The sequence below is a fragment of the Poecile atricapillus genome, chromosome Z (genome assembly GCF_030490865.1).
Source record: "Poecile atricapillus isolate bPoeAtr1 chromosome Z, bPoeAtr1.hap1, whole genome shotgun sequence".
Lineage (NCBI taxonomy): Eukaryota > Metazoa > Chordata > Aves > Passeriformes > Paridae > Poecile > Poecile atricapillus.
In genome coordinates, this window is record NC_081289.1 from 114,366,915 (window position 1) to 114,386,995 (window position 20,081).

General features: G+C 37.7%; 1 protein-coding gene across 7 annotated transcripts in view; it reads left to right on the forward strand.

Annotated features, from left to right (window-relative positions):
- The window catches only part of NFIB (nuclear factor I B), a 169,818-nt gene extending 158,551 nt beyond the window's left edge, over window positions 1-11,267 (forward strand). For all 7 annotated transcript variants that reach the window (XM_058864272.1, XM_058864275.1, XM_058864276.1 and 4 more), the window contains one exon: window positions 6,289-11,267. In XM_058864272.1, the coding sequence (XP_058720255.1) occupies window positions 6,289-6,418 (130 nt within the window). In that variant the 3' untranslated portion in view covers window positions 6,419-11,267. The remainder of the gene's footprint in view (window positions 1-6,288) is intronic.
- The last annotated feature ends 8,814 nt before the right edge of the window (window positions 11,268-20,081 follow it).

Sequence of the window (20,081 nt, forward strand, 5' to 3'; positions counted from 1 at the left end):
TGTTTGTTTTTTCTGTAGCTGTGGTCACGTCTCAAGCCGTCTGGTAACCAGGAGAAACCAGACATGATGTAATTCCAGATTGAACATGAACTTCAGGGACTTAGAATGAGGGAACAATGGACCATAGGAATCAATAATGTCCATTTTCCACATGATTATGTTTGGAGTTTTAAGTTAAATTTTATGGGAGAAGCAACAAGAACTGCAGTGTGGCCAAAATGATTGAGCTGATCTAGAAGCAAGATGTTAAAGTAAAGAAAACAACTTTAGTTATAATTTCTGAGCAGCGCTGCAGATTCCAGCAGGATTAGAAAAGTTCTTGCACTGCAGTGAACTGGTTGCCTGATCTGAGATCTCTTTGTTCACTTAGGTGGGACAAACTTAATCTTATGTTTCCTGTCAGATGATTTTTGGCAGCTGCTAAGGAAGGAGGAGCATATTATAGAAAATTCCCAAGTGTAAACTGTATCTTTAACCTCTTGGTTACTACAGATTTCTACTTTATCATCTGACCTCCAATTGTTTCTTTTGAATCAGTAGAACTGATTTGTTTGGGGTTTTTTGTTTGTTTATTTGTTTGTTTGGTGCAGTTAGGATCATCTGCATTATTATTTAGTCATGCTAATTTGATAAATTTGTAGTTATATTTTTTTAAAAGGGCTAAAGTAAAAATTCTAATGGTTTGAAATGGAAATAGTAATATTTGGGAAAAAAAAAAAGGTAGTGCAAGTGTGTAAAGCTGAGAGTTTTCTATAGGCAACCCAGTGACCTGGCATGTGCTCTCCATGGTTTGGCTTGACTTGGTCACAGCCCCCTCTGTTCAAGTGCATGTTTGAAACCCTCTGTTATCCCTGCTCCTGGACCAAATTCTCATACTTGAATGGTCCAAAGCACAGCATGGACATGCACCATTTCTCAGGGCTCTCCCTCTGCTGTGGGTCTTTGTTAGTAACGGGCTCTGTAGCTTCTTCCCAAGCTTCGTGTACCTTTTTGTGTTACATTGCCACAAAAAGCAGCCTGCAGAGAATAGAATAAATAGCATTCTTATAGAAGATTTCACTTTTCCCTCCCTTGGGCATAAATCAGTAGGTCTTTAACTTCTCTGTCTGCTGGATGGGTGGTATGTGTCTACTAAACTGTAAAAGTCATCCTAAACTAACCTGTGATACATACTTAATACATCTCTTGAAACAAGTGCTCAACTTGGAGGTGAAATTTGGCAGCTGTTTACCTATGGATGCCAGATTAGAATGGTAAAAGAAGTACCCATTAAGTAGATGCCGGAAGGGTGGTTATTCTTTAGCCAGAAATGCAGAAGTGGGAATTTAGCCAGGGCACTGAGGGTAGGAAAATTGCATTTCCAAAGTTCTTATGATCCAAGTAATTTTAAAAGGTAAAAATCCCTGTGTTTGTGTGGGCAAGCACTTACTACAGAGATAGCCTTGCTTGGTGGCTTACTATTGCTATTTACTTCACTCAATATTGAAGGTATTTCTCCCTTTTCTGTGCAAAGACTGACTTTGCAGGATCTTCTCTACCTTCTCTGGGCTAGTGAGTTCATGTACATGATAGTAAAGCTGCAAGAAGGAAATACTGCTTTAGATGTACTTTCTGAATGGTAAAATATTCCTACAGACTTCTGAAACTGTGAAAGAGAGAAGGTAGTAACTGGTGGAAAATAAGAATTTGAAAGACCTCCATACTGACTCAGGTCAGATTAGATTTATTTTTTATTGCATTTAGTTAATTGGTTAACATTATTATACTCTATAACCTCCAAAGTGGACTGTATATACATATAATGTAAGCACTACTTGTGGTCCATTCCAGTAATATTTTAACCAGAGGTCCTTGAAACAGCAATTATTATCTTTAAGAGGAAATCATGGCAGAAATCTTGATTGAATTAACATCTGGAAACTGTAATGGAAAGTGTAATGGAGAACGTTAACCCTGTAGGATTCTTGCAGAAGTTTCCTTTGCTGTTTTATTGCATTTGAACAGATAAATACATTATACTTCCTGTGGATAGAGAGGGAACTGATGACTGTATAACATATCTGATAGTCTAGCTATGATGAAGAGACAACTGCTAGCAGTAGTGAAATTACTCAAAAGTGTAAGCTTCAGGAAGATGGTCCTGCAACAAAGATGGATCCGAATCTCACAGCAGACTCTCATGGTGTTTCTCATGTAATTTTCTTCAAAAATTAGCCTGGAGCAGTTTTTTTAGGTCTCACTTCATGTTTCAGTAGAAAGGCATTTTATTATAACTTCTGTTAGCAAATGGATAACAGATTTCCTCAGGAATAGTAAGATGGAGTGTGAGGTAGACTTGCTTTATTTCACTCATACAATACAAAGATTTCTTATGTGAAGGAGAAGCCATGGGGGCATCCTATTGACTTCTGCAAGTACATCCACCTTGTCTCTGTCCTAGGCAATGGAAAGAATTTTGGCTTCCCTGGCTGAGGTACTTAGTGGACACAGGCAGAATATTGCCTCTGGTTTCATGAAAACAAGTGCTGAATTTTAACTGTGACTCACACCAACTGCTGGATGGTATGGTGAAGAGAAAAGTGTTCCCCCATTTCTTGCTCGTGTGGGCACCCAAGCAGAGTTTGCCTTGCAGCCAGAAGTAACTGTCATTCCTGCCAGGATGTTCTGCAGAAAAACCGTGGATGGTTTCCATGGCAGAAGCTAAGCTCTGCAACACTCAGAGAGGTGCCTTCTGAAAGGGCTGGAAAAGGCTACCTTGCTTTTCTGGGCAGTTGGTCTTTCTTGGCTTTATCCTAGAGTGCTGGGGAAAGCACACAAAGCAGAGTGTGGCTCATAGAGTAGCTGAAAGTCTCACTAAGTTTGTCATAAATGTAAAGGGAGGTCATGGGTATGCTGGTTGGACAGACACACGCATGCAGCTTAGCAGAGCCTGTGTTGTGTGTTTGGTAATTCACAGTTGTGTCACAGCTGTTCTCAGAGCTCTGTGTGGTAACTAAGGCTGTTTTTCTCCATAACTTTCATTCAGTTTTCTTCGTTTGTCTGCTGTAAGACTCTGTTGGTGGTACCTGGACTGGGGTGGCCCAAGATAGAATTACATCCACCTGTTTTATAACGTTATTTTCTAAACTACAACCAGAACTCATCAAGCCTTGAAAATAATGGCTTAGGAAATGGCAGCAAAAGAAGCAATGGGCTGTTCCTCCCAGCTGCCAGAGCAGCCAGACTGTGCCCAGTGTGTCTGTTCAGACCAGGACTTCAGCCACCTCCAGAGGTGTGACAGTGGTGGCTGTTGCAGCCCTGCAGGCAGACACTGTGTGCCTGTCCTGGTCCCACAGGTGCTCTGCTGCCTCCAGCACCATCTCTGGCAGAAGGCTTGGTGTGAGCAGAACAAGAGGCTTATCCTGTGGGATATACGGAGTGTTAACGTGGATGATGTGTTACTCCCTCAGGATTCATAAGTAGTACTGACAAATTTTCTTACAGTCTGCAGTTTTGTCATGGTCATAATACAAGGTGGGAGGCTTGAAAGATTTAAATAAACACCTATATTGAACTGATAGGTCATATGGCAACAACAGTCATATTAGGAACTTGATACAACTTTTTTTTATTGAGCAGTTTCCATAGAAATCAAGATCTCTGTCTGGTATTTGAAGTAGCAGATAAATATTTTGCTGCAAGTGCAATTTGCTTTTAGTCAGCACTGACTTTTTGTCTTCACCAACTGTAGTTACTAGAAGGTTGGCAACTTTAAAACAATGCAAAAAATTAAAATTATATTTATCCAATCATTGAAGTGTACTGTAAATCTTCAGAAAGATAATCTGGAGCCTGTATGTTTAGCCTTTGCCACAGAATTTTTTTTTAAAATAGAATGTTGACCTCAAACAAAATTCTTATTCTTTGAGTTAGTGTTGTATTTTTTGAAGCGACTAAACACTGTAAATCCCATTAACAGGACAGTGAAGAACTGTGCATAATAAAACATATATTCAGACAAGCAAAAAAATCTGCTTGACTCTTTATTTTTTTTATTACTAAGTCTTATTTTTATAAATCCATGTGCTTGGAAGCGATTTGCTTTATGACTCTTATTTCAGAATTTACTTCTTAACATCACTGAAATCCAAAGAGGAAGGAACAAAAAATGCATTTTAAAACAAATTGTGAAGGAAGATGAAGAATAAGTTGAAACAATTAAGACTCTTAAATGAAATTCTGGTATTGAATATTTTTTATTTTTGGAACATATTCTTTTCATTATATCGTCTTGGAAAAATCTTTCATGCATAACAAGGTTTAAGTCTTTGTGAGTGCTTCAAGATTTGTGGTGTAACTGTGACTTTTAAATTTCAAAAGGGTTTTTATTTTACTTCGGTAGTAGATTTTTTTGGTAATAGTCAATAGAATTAAAACAACAAAAAAGAAACATATTAGCTGATCTTACATTTTGAAAGCAGTAAATTTTTTTGGATTTTTGAAAAGGTTAAAACTCTCCAGATTTTTAGGTGTCCTTCAAGAATATATCCAATTGAAGAAAAAGAAAACCCAACAGCCTTAATGAATAGCATTTGTACTTCAGGCATAAAGATATTAATATTTATTGTATTTTCTTCATGAAATAATATTAATTCTTCTCCTTTTGGAATATGGCTATCATTGAGACAAGCAGGTCAGGAACTATTTTTACTTTTTTGTGTATGTAAAACATAGCACCTGAAATTAATTGCTAGGAGGTAAAATAGTAAATTAACAGGTTTAGAAAGGTAAGTATTTTCAAATAGAAATAAGTGACAGAATCTGTTTCTAGTTTTGTATTTTTTTAATATGAAAGACCAGAGAAACACATCCCCTGGAATTCACAAAATAAGTTGACCACTTTTCAGCAACTGAAATGATCACAAAAGGCTTCCAAATTAAATGTAATTATGTCATGAACATTTGAAATAGATAAAAATGGTCAATTATCCTCTTTATACCTGATGCCTCAAAACCATGACTTCTTGTCCAGGAAGAGAGCAGTAAGAAATGGGCCAAACAATGTAGATGGAAGAAAACTTTTTGCCTTCACAATACACATGTTGAAGGGCTTCAGATATGTTATCAGGAAGCTGGTTAGCCTAATCCCATAATATAATTCCAAGTAAGCACTTATGTTGTGATAAATGCTAGAAAAGCTCACATATGATGAAATGTAGAGGAAGGGTGTGTTTGCATGGTATTATGTCCAGTGTTGGTATTAGCTCTTTGGCAATGATGCTGACTTAATGATGCTGTTTTTCTTCTAAATAAATGTGACAAAACTTTCTTTGAAGTCATAGAATCATATAGCTTAGGGTAATTTGGTTTGTACTTCTGGGTTGCCAGAACCACAGAAAAGGAATGGGTTGCTGAATACCAGCAGCTGAGACCTGTCTTTGAGTATCCTTCTTGCAAGTACTGCTGGTTGGTGCCTACTGAACCTGTGAATGCCATTGGGACTTCATCTCTTTAGTGAGAGAGTTCTTTTGAAATGATGACTTAAGTTCCTAAGTCATTGGATCATTCTTGAAAATATTTTCTTTCTCAGAGGCTTGTTGAAAAAAATATGGCACTCGCTGCTATCCTGGACTCATGGCTACCCTTGAAAGCAAGTGTTTAGGTGATTGGATCCTGTGTTAGCTGGTGTTTCTGAAACTGATGTTCTTAGGGAAATTTTTTTCAAAAGAAGTTTTTTTGAACATAAAAAGTCCTCAGTTCCTATGGGTGTCCGTGCATCTCAGAGGCCCATCTTGGGATGGTGAAAAGATAAACTGCTGTGTTGTAAGAGGGGAGGAAATCTCACAAGATGCTCAACCACCGAATCTTTATACTCATTCTTGAAAAAAGAGCAACTGTACCTTGTGGTATATTTCACTAACTCTTAAATGACATCCATTACTCTATATAGTGTCACTTGTATGGTTTAGTTGTGTCTGCTCTATGTATTTGCATCTGACATTGGTGGGAGGCGGTTCATAAGCAAACAGACCACTTAGTGTAACTCAGGAGTCATATACAACTTGCTACTGAGTTCAACACAATTATTTTTCTTTCAAACAACTCGTGCTTTCACAAAGAAAGTTAGGAAGTAGAATCTCAAGTTACATTCACAAATTTTGTTTCCAGTTTTATCTTAAATAGTGCTATTATTAATGAATATTAGATGTACCTTGATTCAAATCCATTGTATAAATGTTTAATGTGTGTTTGTTTTGTTTTTTTTCTCTCTCTTTCTCTCCCTCCTTGTCTCTTTCCCCTTTTCAACAGTCCTGGTACCTGGGCTAGCTTGGTTCCTTTCCAAGTATCAAATAGGACACCGATTCTGCCGACAAATGTCCCAAATTATGGTTTGAACATAATTGGAGAGCCTTTCCTTCAAGCAGAAACAAGCAACTGAGGGAAACAAAATAAAAGGCAAAATTAAAAAAAAAAGAAAAAGAAAAAAAAAGAAGACAGTATGAGAAAAGAACCTGAAGAAAGAAGAACAAAAATAGACCAGCAATTGCAGCTCTTACAATCACTAATTCCCTTATGTCTGAAACTGAAATGATATACAAAGGGTCGATGGTATTTCACTGATGAGTAGAATGCAGCTCCTCCTAAGTAGCCTTTGTTATATGAAGTCCGCTGGGAAATAGATGTTCTGTCTCCGACAATATATTTTAACTGACTTTCTAGATGCCTTAATATTTGCATGATAAGCTAGTTCTATTGGTTTAGTATTCTTATTGTTTACGCATGAGATCACTATTCCTGGTTATCTCACAAAACAAAGGCTAGGCAGCAAGAGCAGAGCTGCAGGAGGACAAGGGCTGTGAGCCAGCCATTTTCTCAACAGTCTGATTTCTAAATGTTTTAAAAATAAGCTCTGTAGCCTTTAGTTATCAGTATGGATTTATTAAACTTTGGCCCTTAATTAAGCCTTTTTCTAGTGTGTTATGCAGTTTGAAGTTTTCAATCAGTATGAACACACAGGCTCTATGGAAGAAATGCCTCTACGCAGGTAAAAGTGTTATCTTCTCATGCAACAGTAAAAAAGGAAAAGGAAAAAAGTGACATTTTCCCCACTAAAGAAACACTTACAGAGGCAAGTGCAATTTAAAAATCATATCTAAGAGGTCATCACTATAAGTCCTTCAGCCCTTGGACTCTAAATTGAGGGGATTAAAAATAAAAATAAAAAATTACTTTGAACAAACTTATTTTTCCCCTCAGTTTTTGAGGGCATTAAAAGGCATTAAGTCAAGACAAATCACGTCCTTGAGAATAAGAAATCAATGGAAACACAGCACTTATGTTGGTTTAGCTGCTGCCTTCACAGAGGGGCAGGATTTATTTATTTAAAGTTACTTGTTGCATCAAGAACCCATAGGGTTTACATGTTTCTGTAAAATCTACATCATAGAGACAAAGACATAGGCAAATCCATGTCACAAGGGCAAAGCTTACCGTTTACAAACTGGTAATACCAGGATGGGGATATGTTGTATTTAAATAATGCACTCTTAATGTAAGTCTATTTACAGGGTGCTGTAAACTTGCATGGTGCTTTCAGAAGTTAGCCTTGTTCAACAATTTTCACATATTGACAGAAATATAATGTGCATGGGCAGACATTTTGCCTCTATGTCTCTTTAAAAATTTAAAATACTCTTTCCAGTAATCCTAATTTGCACGAAGATATAATGTCCACATTACGTGCCTTGCCTTGAAATCAAAAAAATTGAAAAAAACAAAAAAACAAAAAAACTACAAAAAAATTTGACATCACTACACTTGTTTTGCTGCATTTATTATAATTTTAATTCTTTACCATTTTTATGACAAAATATTTTGTACTCCAGATGCGAAAAATGAGTGACATCATGGATTTTTTAGACAGTTATACCTTTATCTCACATTTATAAAGCATATCATGGCTGTGTATAGTTGCCGCTTAAGAATTGTAATCGACCAGCAATATTTTCAGTATTTTGGTGTTTTTTCTATTAACCTTTCATGTTTTTCATCTTCCAATTAATATTGGGGGGAGGGGATACAAATTTATACGAATTATGCAATACCAAGTTTTGCCTATGTAGGTAGTGCTTTTAGCTGTATTGGTTATTATAGGTAAGTACACAGATTTAAAAAAAAAAAAAAATAATGTATGCTTTTTTTGTTTGTTTTAATTGACCAAAGTGGGTACTGCTATTTTTGCAGTGTGATGAGGTCCTTTTCTGTACTGAGAGGTGGACAGGGGATTTTTTTTTTATACATACATATATATATATTCTGGGGTGGGGGGGAGGATTTTTAACACTTTACAGTGTAGCTGTGAAGCAGTGCACCCTTAGCCAGGCGAGGGCTGCAAAGCAACTGTTCTGCCTACTGTGACAAACTTTCAAATCGGTTCCCTCTTTTTAACTTCCCACCTGGGGTGCAAGCTGAAATCATTTCTGGATTTAAAAAATAAATAATGAATTCTGTTGGAGGCAGACTTGACTTGAGGAAATTGTTTTCCTTCAAGGGTTTTTTTCACAAGAAAGAGAGACAGACAGAGAAAGAGGTCAAGACCCACAGTGAAATTAAGCCTTCTCCATTTTGGCAAAGATAGTGCATCCTGAAGTGTTCATGTTAGAAAATGTTTTTAGCTCAGAATGACAGAGACATTTACTTTTGTCTAGGAAATGCAAGTACAGGGCCAAAATCTTTGCTGGCATAATTCCACTGTCTCCAGTGGACTCTGGAGCTGCTCAAGCAGAGAATTTTCCCCCCTTATCCTGCTTGACTTTTTTCCTGTATATAATTTTTTTTATGTTCCACTCCCCTCTCGTCCCACCAAGGTTTTTAATTCAGCATTTGAATTACAATTTTCAGCCTGCTTGGGCTATGTCAGAAGTTTTCAGTCTTCTCATAGAGCAGATCAGATGGAGACCTCTGAGGTGTAGTGGAGAACGAGTTTCATTACACAAGGAATTAGGTAGTGGAGGAAGTAAAAATGATAAAAGTGTGTTTCCAGTAAAGTACCATTTTGCAGACCAGTTGCTGGTGACCTCTTACACACAAAAGATATTTGCAATGTATGGCTCAACACAGGATGAAGTCTTCTTTAAAGCACAGTCCTCTATTAGGGTGAAAGCAGAGGAGCATATAGTAATGTGGATGAGGAAAATTAATCTCTTTGCAGTTGTCTCTGCAGTTAGGAGGTTTTCCTACCCTGGAGCAGTCCCAGAGGATCAGCTCCAGCAGCAGCCACCCCAATGAGCACTGGTCAGGGGATACCACTATCAGTCCCTTCTGGCTCTGGCTGTGGTTAAGAGCAGAACCGGCAGCACATCCTCATGTCTCCAGGAGAGAGGGTGCAGGCAGGGCTTGAATGGCTACAGAGATGGGAGTTGTAGGAAAATAAACCTTTGAGATTTAACTAAACTAAAAAACCAAACCAACCAAAAAAAACAAAACAAACAAAAAACCACAAAACCCCACAGATGCAAAAAGAGACGCAAAAAGAAATGTGGTGTTTTTGGTTTTTTCTCAGAGCCCTGCAGTAAGTCAATTTGTTTGCTAAGTACATGGCAAAGTCTGCTAGACCCAAGCACAGTGTGCCTCAGGCTCTGGCCTGGTAAGACAAAGTATGTGTTGTCCTTTACACGTCATGATACCAAGCAGTTTCGGAGCAGAGCTGTGCTGGGGGCATATCCTTGATTAGTTCCATGAACAAGGTGTTCCTTGTAAGCTTTTCATAGCACATTGGGACAAAACTGGAAAAAGTTCAGGATTCAACATGAAATATCCAGAATGGTGATTGCCCTTTGTAGGAAGATAGATGCCCCTTAACAGAGTGTTTTGGGTTTTTTTTTTAATCTCTGGCTTTCTGTATGAAAACAAACAAAAAAAAAGGCTTAGCTTAAAGACACAATGTTTTAGAGAAGTAAACTCCTTCTTCAAACTAGGTTATTCAGCAACTGTGGGTTCTTTGTCACCTGCCTCTCTAATAGAAAAGCCTGCTTGGAAGATAATGAACTTTTCATTTATTGTATGTTTGGTTTTAGGTTGGCTTTGTGGGTTGTTGTTTTTTTTTTTTGAACTCAGCAGTCAAAAGATTAAGATAAGATTGAGAACTCAAATCCAGTCTCTGGCCTCCTCCTTCACCAGGAAGTGTATTCTGACTAAATTGAGCCACCCCGTTCTATGTGCACTGTTCTGCCTTTATTAAGTTGCTTTGCAGCCCTGGCCTCATGGCTGTGCCACTGAAGTGTGTTTCCCCTGGAGTGACATGAACGCTTGAGGCTTGACTAAGGAAAAAAAAGAAGGCAGTGAAGGAGACTGTACATAAAGACATGGCAAAAATATTAATTATAGCAATATAGTTGTGGGGTGATGTTCAGGTGGGCAGCTCCATTAAAAATATGTGAATGAGTTTGTGAAGCTGCAAGTAGCAAGAAGAAAGGATGATCTTCTGAATAAACCGCCTACCTTGTAGACAGTAATTTGTACACTGTATAGTTTTGTTAAGATTTTTTTTTTTTTTAATTAAAATACCCTTGTTTGTAAAGCTAACTTTTTAACAATTATAATGGAAATACATTTCCATTTTTAAACAAGAATATTCTTTGTTTAGAAACTGGACTTGGGTTAAAACTCTCCAGTTTCTTAATTTATGTATTAAAAAAAGAAACTGTCCATGCTAGGAGTTATTTCGCAGATTCCTGTGCTTGAAAAGCATAGGTTACTAATCCTTTAAAAATGTAAATGGAGAAAAGTTATATTTTATGAAGGTTATTTTGTTGTATTTAGTATTGGAAAAGTTGGTTTTCAGAGCATTTCAAAATGTTGGAAGCACCACTGTCTTTTTTATTAGTATATATGGCCTTTAGCAAAAGTTTTTGTGATTGTTACATGATGGTATTTAAGATTAGGTTTGCAGAGCTATTCAGGATAGGCAGAGAGCTAAAACAGTACTTAAGTCTCACACAGCTGTGTCCTCAGGGAGCAGAATTTTGGATTTGCAACTTGTAGCTTCATAAGGACTTAATGGAAGAGATTGCACAAAGACATCTGTGACACCGGAGTGTGTTCTGTATCTAAACCTAAATTATATGTACTGTGTGAGATTATGAAGGCTGCAGAAAGATATCCCATATTCAGTGTACAGTTTTCACTTTTAATGAAAAAAACTCTCTAATGTTGCTGGCAGTAAGGCCCCAAGCATGACATCCTTTATGGTTTACATGATCCTGTCAAGGTCTTTTGTTAACGTTAACCAGCTGTATGCTCCTGGATGTTTTTATTGGGTTTCTATAGAAAACTTTAGAAAAAAACAGAGTTAAATCCCATGCCAGCTAATCAAGTTAAACAGGAAAGGCTCAAAGCTGAATGTTCTCCATGCTGAAGGAGCTGAAAACTGCCTCCTTCTTATTTGCACTTTCTGCTAGTTCCCCAGTTTTATTAATTCCTCAAAATTGTGTGGGTGTGATGGAGCACTGCAGTTGGAGGATAACATGGACCACTGATCTTGCCCTTTAACCCTGCACAATGACCTTTGCATCAGCCAGACTTATTGCCATGACAACTCTTTGTACTGTTTCCATGCCACAGCTCTGTTGGTCACGTTGTCAATAGCAAAGGGGACAAGTTGGAGACGGTCAATTTTTTACATTTTTTTTTTTGTTGCAATTTTTTCTTCAATGGTTGTAAGTAGTTGTTTGGTTTTTTTTTATGATAAAAGGGTTCACTAGTTAGTACTCTTTAGAAATATCTGTGTGTTGCAATTCAGATGTATGTTGAATTTGTGAAAAGGGCTTCAGTGCCACTAGCATCATGATATCCTAGAATAAGCCTTTGATACTTTCATTGCATGATACCGTAACAGTAAAACAAAAGGTGGCCTAAATAAGTGGAGAGTAGTGTGAGCTAGTGACACTAAAGCCAGTCTTTGTATTACTGTATTTTTGACAGAATGATTTTGAAAACTGTGCTACAGGGACTGATGTGGCAAATGTATCTCTATATGCAGAAGGAAGTTTTTTAAGAAGTATGGCTTATTATGCATTTTTCATTGAGGGCATTGAAGTTGCATGGACTGATAGAAGTTGATGCAAAATGAGAAAGAAACAAAAACCAGCAAAATGTTTACCAAAAAACTCAAACAAATGAGCAGTGCCTGTTCAATTTCACAGTCTCTGTTGAGTTCAGTTGTAAATATGTTTCAGATAACATTTTCTTCAAAAATAATCTCTACAACATTGTAGAATGTGAGGGGTTCCTCAATCCCAGGCATAGGCTTCTCAAGAGCTGCATTAGATTATGTCTTCATCAAGCTGTTAATTTGTGCTTATATCATATAGAACTTTTAGTAATCTGGGAAGAGGCACCCCATCTCAATGATATTTCTCTGAGAAAAACTTTTGTAGGGCTGTGTGTTTCTTTAGATACATTTAGTACAACTGTAGGTGACAAGTAGTCAGTTATTGCTTGCTAGCTACATACCAGGGTTGATCCATTTTAAAACTTTTGGCATTTTTTCCCATACTGTAGGCCATAAATCCTGAAGATTACATTTTAATTAAAAAGAAGGTGTGTGCAGAGTCTTTGTGTAATGAACCTTCACTAGTAGGATGCATTACAGTACAGCTACTTAATTTTGGAATTAGAGCCCTCTGGCATTAGACCTGATTTTAGCCTGAGTGTTAACAAAGGTTTTTATTGTGCCTGGTTGGAGGATAAAGTGTTCTTTCTGGTACTTTTTTTTTTTAGGTTACAAATGAACTCAACTGCCACAAGTTTTAAACTGGTGTAAATCAAGCTTGACTTAATGTGATTGTTACTGTTATATCCAGCCTATACTGCTAGCAGCTGCTCATACTGCAGTCAATTACTGGAAGCGGATATATTTCCTATGCAAAAACTGTTTAAACAATAAAAATGAGCTATGCTACAGACCTGGCCTTACGTTTTCTTTTCTGTCTCTAAGAGTCATAATTGGTAGTATCTTAGAAACAAACCTTAAACCTTGTAGCCTGAGTGCATGGGACAACTTATAGAGTTCTGTGTACGCCTAGATTAGATTTAACATATATGTTTGCACACATTTGGGCTTAGTTTACACTGAAAAGGGAGGAGAAAAAGAACAAAAGGAGATATAATCAGATAATCAGCACAATTTAAATTTTACATTTTGTTTTCATCATCATATTCAATGAGCCCTAGTAATTATACAGATGGTCTTGATACCAAATGTATTTTTACTTTGATATATTCTTCACATATATTTGTAGCTCGGTAGCTGATTGTTGTGTGACTGTATAGATTCATACTAGTAGTTTCCTATCTCATTTGACAGAAAGACAAACCACATTTCTAGGCCCCTATCCTATCTTACCTCTTCTGAGAACCAAGGTCAAGACACTCTCCCATAAACAATTAGCAAGGAAGGGGGGCTACAGAAGAGGGTAGAACCTCAATACCCATAATTCTAATTGGAGATTCTTGTCAATTATGCTAATTTGCTAAATTTATAAAAGTGCACTTTCTGTATGTCACCTGTGCATCTTTGGCATATTTTCAGCCTGTATTTCAGCATGTTGTGCATCTGAGGGGACCCTTCATAAAAGGTAACTTCATTTTTATCACCTAATTTTATCTGGCTCATGATTTCAGGGACCAGAAAAAGGCATCAATCTGAACTGCATCTCCTGTGATGTAAGATTAAGCACAACAGCAGAAGGTCAGGACCCCTTTGTTTTGTTTTAAAGTTACTGATTTGTGTCAGTGAATCTTTGATTTCTGAACTGTCTTCATGATTACATTTTTGTTGAATAAAGACAGTATGACCTAATCTTCCCAAAATTCCTCCTGAAACCAGAAGTCTTTATCTCGAGTCAAAATCTTTCAACTCTACAAAAGAATTATATTTTTCATGAATGTGAATTTGATGTATCTATGGGATGCTTCATTCAGTTATTGTTCTGGTAAACAGACAGTTTTCTCCTCAGACCACGAGGATTCCATAAACCAGTACCAACAGTTAACAAGAAACGTAAATATGGCCAAAAGACTGGTGGGATAATATTGTAAAGATTTAAACTGGATTATATATAAATCATCAAATTTTGTCCCACAGTGAAGCAACACATCTCTCCATATACTTAGATAAAAGTATTCTTCAGTTTCTAGACCATAAGCTTTATCCAGCTGAAACCAGTAGTGTGAAACATAGAATTTTTTTTTTCTATTTTTCTCTACTGGTTTGTTAACACAAATACCGTTTGTTTATTAAATATACTATTTTTTTTTTTTTTTTGTGGGAGGCCCTTTGTGTGTGTGTCTTTCCAAAACAAATTCTCAGGCATGAAAATGTAGGAAACTGAAACGACTTCTCCTACTGGGGTTGCATTGAATGTTGCCATTTGCCCATGATTTGAAGACTGTATTAAGGCCTTCAGGTTCCATGTTTAAAGCTCCAAACCAGAAAACTTTCCTGAATTATCCAGAGACAATTTAGTTCAGTTGTGCCTCCCCTCTCTGATAAAAAAATGCCCTCCTTCTCCAGGTGCTCTTCAGCCCACTGCAAAGCATGCGGCTGATGGAGTCTGCAGCAATCCTGCACAACTTTGGTGCTAGCTGTATGGTGGCACTGATGCAAATAGCTGGAAAGAGAATGGCAGCTGCCTGAGACTGACAGTGCCACAGCCAGGGTTGCAATGTCATGCTCAATATACACAATACGGTGTCCTAGAACACCAGTATGAGCACAGCAGGAAGGAGAGAATGAAAAGACCATGACTTGCAAGTTTGCAGTCTTACAGGAAGGGGAACACTCCTGGTTCAGGCCTGTCTGCTTTCCCATTTACAAGATTTTTGAGAAGAAGTGGACAAACAATTATTTTTTTTTTCAAGCCCAGTGTTATTTTTTGTGTATTTTCCCATATGCTAAAAAATCATAATTGAAAAATAACATAAACCTTGACACCAGATCCAAACACATGCACAAGCAACAAATTAAATGTGTGCAGTGCCACCTCAAAGATTTTTACTACTTAAGTCATTACATGAAAATCTTTGCCATATTTGGGTTTGTTTTTTGAGTCTTATCTTAATTTCTATGCTAGTTACAGATCTAAATTTGCACAGTAAAACTGTTTGTCAAACAGCTTCTGGTTTCTTGGGTAACGGTTAAAGTAAACATAGTCTTAGCATCTTGCTTGTGAGCCTCAGCCCATGGGCATCTGTTTGTTTGGGGCTGTTCCCTTGATATTCTGTTTCTTTGGATCTGTTCTCCTGAGTGCTAGGGGGACCCTTGGGAGTGTTTAACTGCCAGTATCTGAGTCACATCCAGGAGTGTCTATGAACACGAGGTTATTGAATGCTCAGGACTGAACCAAATGTTGTCTGGAATTTGCTGGAGGTAAGAACATTGCTGCTATACAGGCAATTCTCATGCGCTTTGTCAGACCTCACTCAAGAGAGCCGCAGCCTAAAGTCTTCCTGGTAAGGTAACCACAGGATTGTTTCATAGATAGGTTGAGTAAGTCATTCTAAGAAATGGTAGAACTATGTCCACCAAGATTTATCAACAGAGACCAGTCTAAAGCAAACTGTTGGCATTGTCAGACTTCGACGGACATAAGTAGGACCTAACCAAGATCTTCATTAGAAGAGGCATCCTACTTCTGCCCGGCAAAAACAGCTTTAAAGTGTCCACTAACAGTTGATTTAAGGTCTTTGACATGAGAGCAGCCACTATTACCAAGGCCATTACCTGCAAATATTGATGGACTGAGCTGCTGCGAGCTGAGCAAGGATTCAAGTGTGTATTGAATTCAATTTACCTTTTTTGGCATTCACCATTATATTGTACCCTGGTCCACTTTTCTTTCTCTCTCATATCAGTATGTTCTCCAGACAAAGCATGGAATGAACAAAGTTACAGGACATTGTCAAATATGAAACTTAAGAAAAGAAAACAACATATGGGAACTATAAGGCACCACCAGTCTTTCATATCAACATTATCTTACAGTAGGTGTCTGAACATGCTGTTATGCAGTATCTAAACAGAACCTGCTGCTTTAAAAAAAAAAAAAAAAAGGGATTGAGTAGTAGGTGTGACCTCTCCTCTGGTAAAGCTGACTGATGCCACTGGGAGTCAATAGGAATGTCTCAACTGATTTTTAACAAGTCTTATTAAAAACCACCTGTGTTGCTGTCAAGGCACCTTAATTAAGGTGAACATGTATTTTTTTCCAGGCCTTAATATGTATACCTTTATCTTTTTTCCCCTGAGTTAGGTGCCTTAGGGTGAAAGCAGATGTTCAAGGCAGAAAATACTTTTTGAAGCTAAGATGATGCTCACTACTAAATAAATGATCTCCATTGGCTATATTTAGATGCACTGCAGCTGCCAAAACCAGCACACATTGCTGTGGGCAAACAGGCAAGTAAGTCTGATACACCACAGGACTGGGGCAGGGGTGAGAGATATATCTCTACATAACTGACAAATCAAGCTCTGTAGCACTGTGAAGCTGGAACCATATCAATTGTAAGCAGCTGTCTATTCAATTTTCAGAAACTCTCTGATCAGATAATTGCAGATGTTTCAAGAAACAAATGTTTCCCCCAGTTAGAGGACTGAAATGCCACACACTGCAATGAGGTCATCCAAGAGTAGGGTGGCGGCTTTAGTACTTAAACACTTCTCAGGCATTATTCTGGTTGTAAAACACCTCTCTCCCAAATTATTTGAGATTGAAATGCTTCCCTCAGTGTATTTTTCTGCTAAAGTACACTGAAAAAAAGTCACAGTTACTTATAGTAACTTACAGATTTGTTTCACAGACCAGAAAATGTGGATCAGTAATAGATCACATTAGAAGCTGAGTGTATTTTCTGTTTCATGGAGACAAGAATACAAGGATAAAATTGGGGTTTTTCCTTGGTGATGCTTGGATTTTTTTTCCTTTTGTTGCCTTTTTTTTTTCTTCTTTTTAGGTGTCTTGATCTCTCCCCACCCTCAGTCCCTCCTTTGAGAGAATGTGATATAGGAATTCACTTTGTATCCAATACCTGAAATATCAAATGTCTGTATGTTTGTTTGGACTTTGAACAGGAGAGGAGGACACACACCACAGTACTCATAAAATACACTCAGTAATAAGAAAATTAACTGAATATAACATGATGCCTCTAAAACTCAGAGCTTGCACAAGTTGGAAATATTAATATGTGGACTGCAGTTGAATTGAGACACTTTAGATGATGTGAAAGTGAGATAAGCAAATCATGCAAAAAAATCACTGCAATCAGTGATTTTAGAAAAAGAATCAGAAAATCACCTCTTAAGCTTTGCTGAGTGCCTTCTGGGCATGGGAAGCTGGCATCACACTAGGATGACTGTGCCTTTACAGGTGTCAGGACCACTCTGCTCGGAAGGAGACAGCAGCAAGAGCCCTGGGGTCCAGGCAAGCCTGGATTGGTGTTTCAATAGGAAGCTCCAACAGTTCATGCTGTGGATGGTGGGTTCCTTTAGGATAGTGGCTTTTGGTCTTTGGTCCTAAGAAATCTTGTGTCTGTTTGGAACACTTCTGTTAAGGAGTGGAATAGGGAAGATAAATTGAGTAATAAAATGATGGCCTTCTAGTAGCTAGTTTTCCTGTCACATCATTATGCTTTTAAGGAGATATGGAAGACCCCTTCACAGCAGTTTTTAGATTTACAGCCCTTGTGCTCAGGCTTGTGATGTTTCATGCAAAGAACAGAAATACCTACTATCTTATACATTTACAAGTTAATTCACTTTGAATTTTGATGATTGTTCAGAGGCTTCCAGGAGGATGATATTAGGGTAAGACAAGAAAAGAAAGAGACTAGAACTAAACTGTTCTCTGTTCTTGGCACAATGGCTGCTGATATATGGAACACTCTGGTAGGTCCCAGGTGCTGTACCACAGAATCCCTAGGAGATTAAAGGCAGAAACATTAAAAGCAGTCTATAAGCAGGAACTTAATCTCTAATGCCTCTATCCAGCCTGGTCTAATGACACCAAGCTTAAATGTTCTGCTCTTGATCTTGTGTGTCACTATTCAGGTACATGGATGACACCTGTACAGAGTAAAGACACTTGGGGTGAATTAAAAATATGCTTTAAAAAAAAATGCAGGCACATCCTGAGAGGTATGGGCCAAATCACAATCATTATCATTAGCTCTTAGTAAAGCACAGAGCAGATGCTAGAAAATATAAAGTTCATGCAGACTCAACAATTTTTAATGTTGTTTCTTAAGATAAAGTAGCCCTTGCAGCCAGTGTAATTTCAAAGTTGTGCTTTGACAGCTACACACTGAACTTTCCAGCTGATTTGCAGGTAAAATACATAGGTATATCACCAAAGGCTTAGTTGTGAGTGCTCTTAGTGGAAGTGCAGTCTCCTGAATGATGATTTCCAATAATCACTTTATAAATGAAAGCCTATGGAGGCTGAAAGCTGGAATAGCTAGGTTTTAACTTTCCTGTATTTTTGATTCTATATGATCAAATAGGATAACAGCACTTATTTACCTTGTAGCAACTTATGCCCCCAGATATCACTGAGAGTTCTAGGTGTTCCCATTCATATAAGTAAGAAAGTACTATTACAAGCTCCATCCACATTTTTGGGAGAACCAGATTTTTCAGCCTTCTGACAGCTTGTTTTCACAAAGTTTCAGTGATGATCAGTGTTCTCTCTCCATGGAAGTCACTCGTCGATATTAAGAGTTTTAATGGATCTCAAATTCTTCAAGCTGAAGTTTTCTAACTTGAATGAAAGAACCGAAATCACTTCCTCTAAAGTCAAAGTTTTCTCACAAGTCAGAAACCTTGCAAAGAATGAAAACATTCACCTGTTTGCCTTGGCTCCTAGTACTACTCTGCTTTTTTGTTACTGAAATATGTAGAATCATCTAATTTCCACAACTGGTCTTTGATTAAGCAGAATATCTGGCCTGGTCATGAAATAAATAGAGTTTTTATTTATCGATTTCCAGGAATGTCATCACCTTAGCAGTTATAGGAAAAAAGAAAATATTAATGACTTCTGCTCAAAGCCAGAGCCTTTGCATTGCTGAAATTGTAGCATTAGATTGAATCTTAGTGCTGAGACTTCCTCTCTGAAGAGGAATTTGGAAAGGTGCAAGCTTTTTCCAGTCAAGACAACCTTAACCAACTCAGTTAAGAAATTAGATACTTAGGGAAAAGATAAAAAATTCTCCTGGAAACTACATAACTCCATATTTGGGCTCTGTATCTGGCGGTTCACAGCTGAGATGCCTGATCCAATATAAACAGTACATTATCTCCACAGCAGGCCCCTGAAAGTGCTGAGCACCACATGCAGTAATAATTGCAGAATAAAGTTCCCCAAGTTGAGTGTTACAATTTTTTGACATTATCCCCATTTACTATTATGATGTTCTGTATTAAATTCTTTCTTTTCCATTATTTCTGTGATGTTGATTATACTAATAGGCAAAAACTAATTCTTCAGCTGGAGGAAATGTTATCAAATTAACTGTTTTTTGGCATTCCTTTGCACAATTTGCATGATCAATGCAGTTCTGTTTCCATTTTGATTGTACACTCAGAACCTGGATGAAAGCCTTTGTTCCCTTACCAAATCCCTGTTTTGTGACAAAGTTCTCTAAAGAATGGTTTCATTGGAAGTGATCAAAATTTAAAAAAGCTGAAGAGATGCATATCTGGATGGCAAGTCATCTCACATTCATTTCACATCAATGAATGTGAATCAGCTTTAAACGAAACCAAGTGTCCCATACAGTGGTGTTGAATGTTGCAGCTGAACAGCTGCTCTGAGAGCACAGCAGAGGTGACTTGATCAATAAGGCTGCAGGGCAAACACTGTAAGGTGACGACAGGAGCTGCTGCCAATAAAGGGCAGGAATGTACTGCTGAATCGTGGCTGTTCTGACATTTAGAGGATCAAGAGTGGCAGGAGGAGAGCTCATGTTGATTTTGCCTGATGTTTTTCCTTTGTTTCGCTGTCAAAAACTGTCAATGAGGAAACTACCTGCTGGATGGG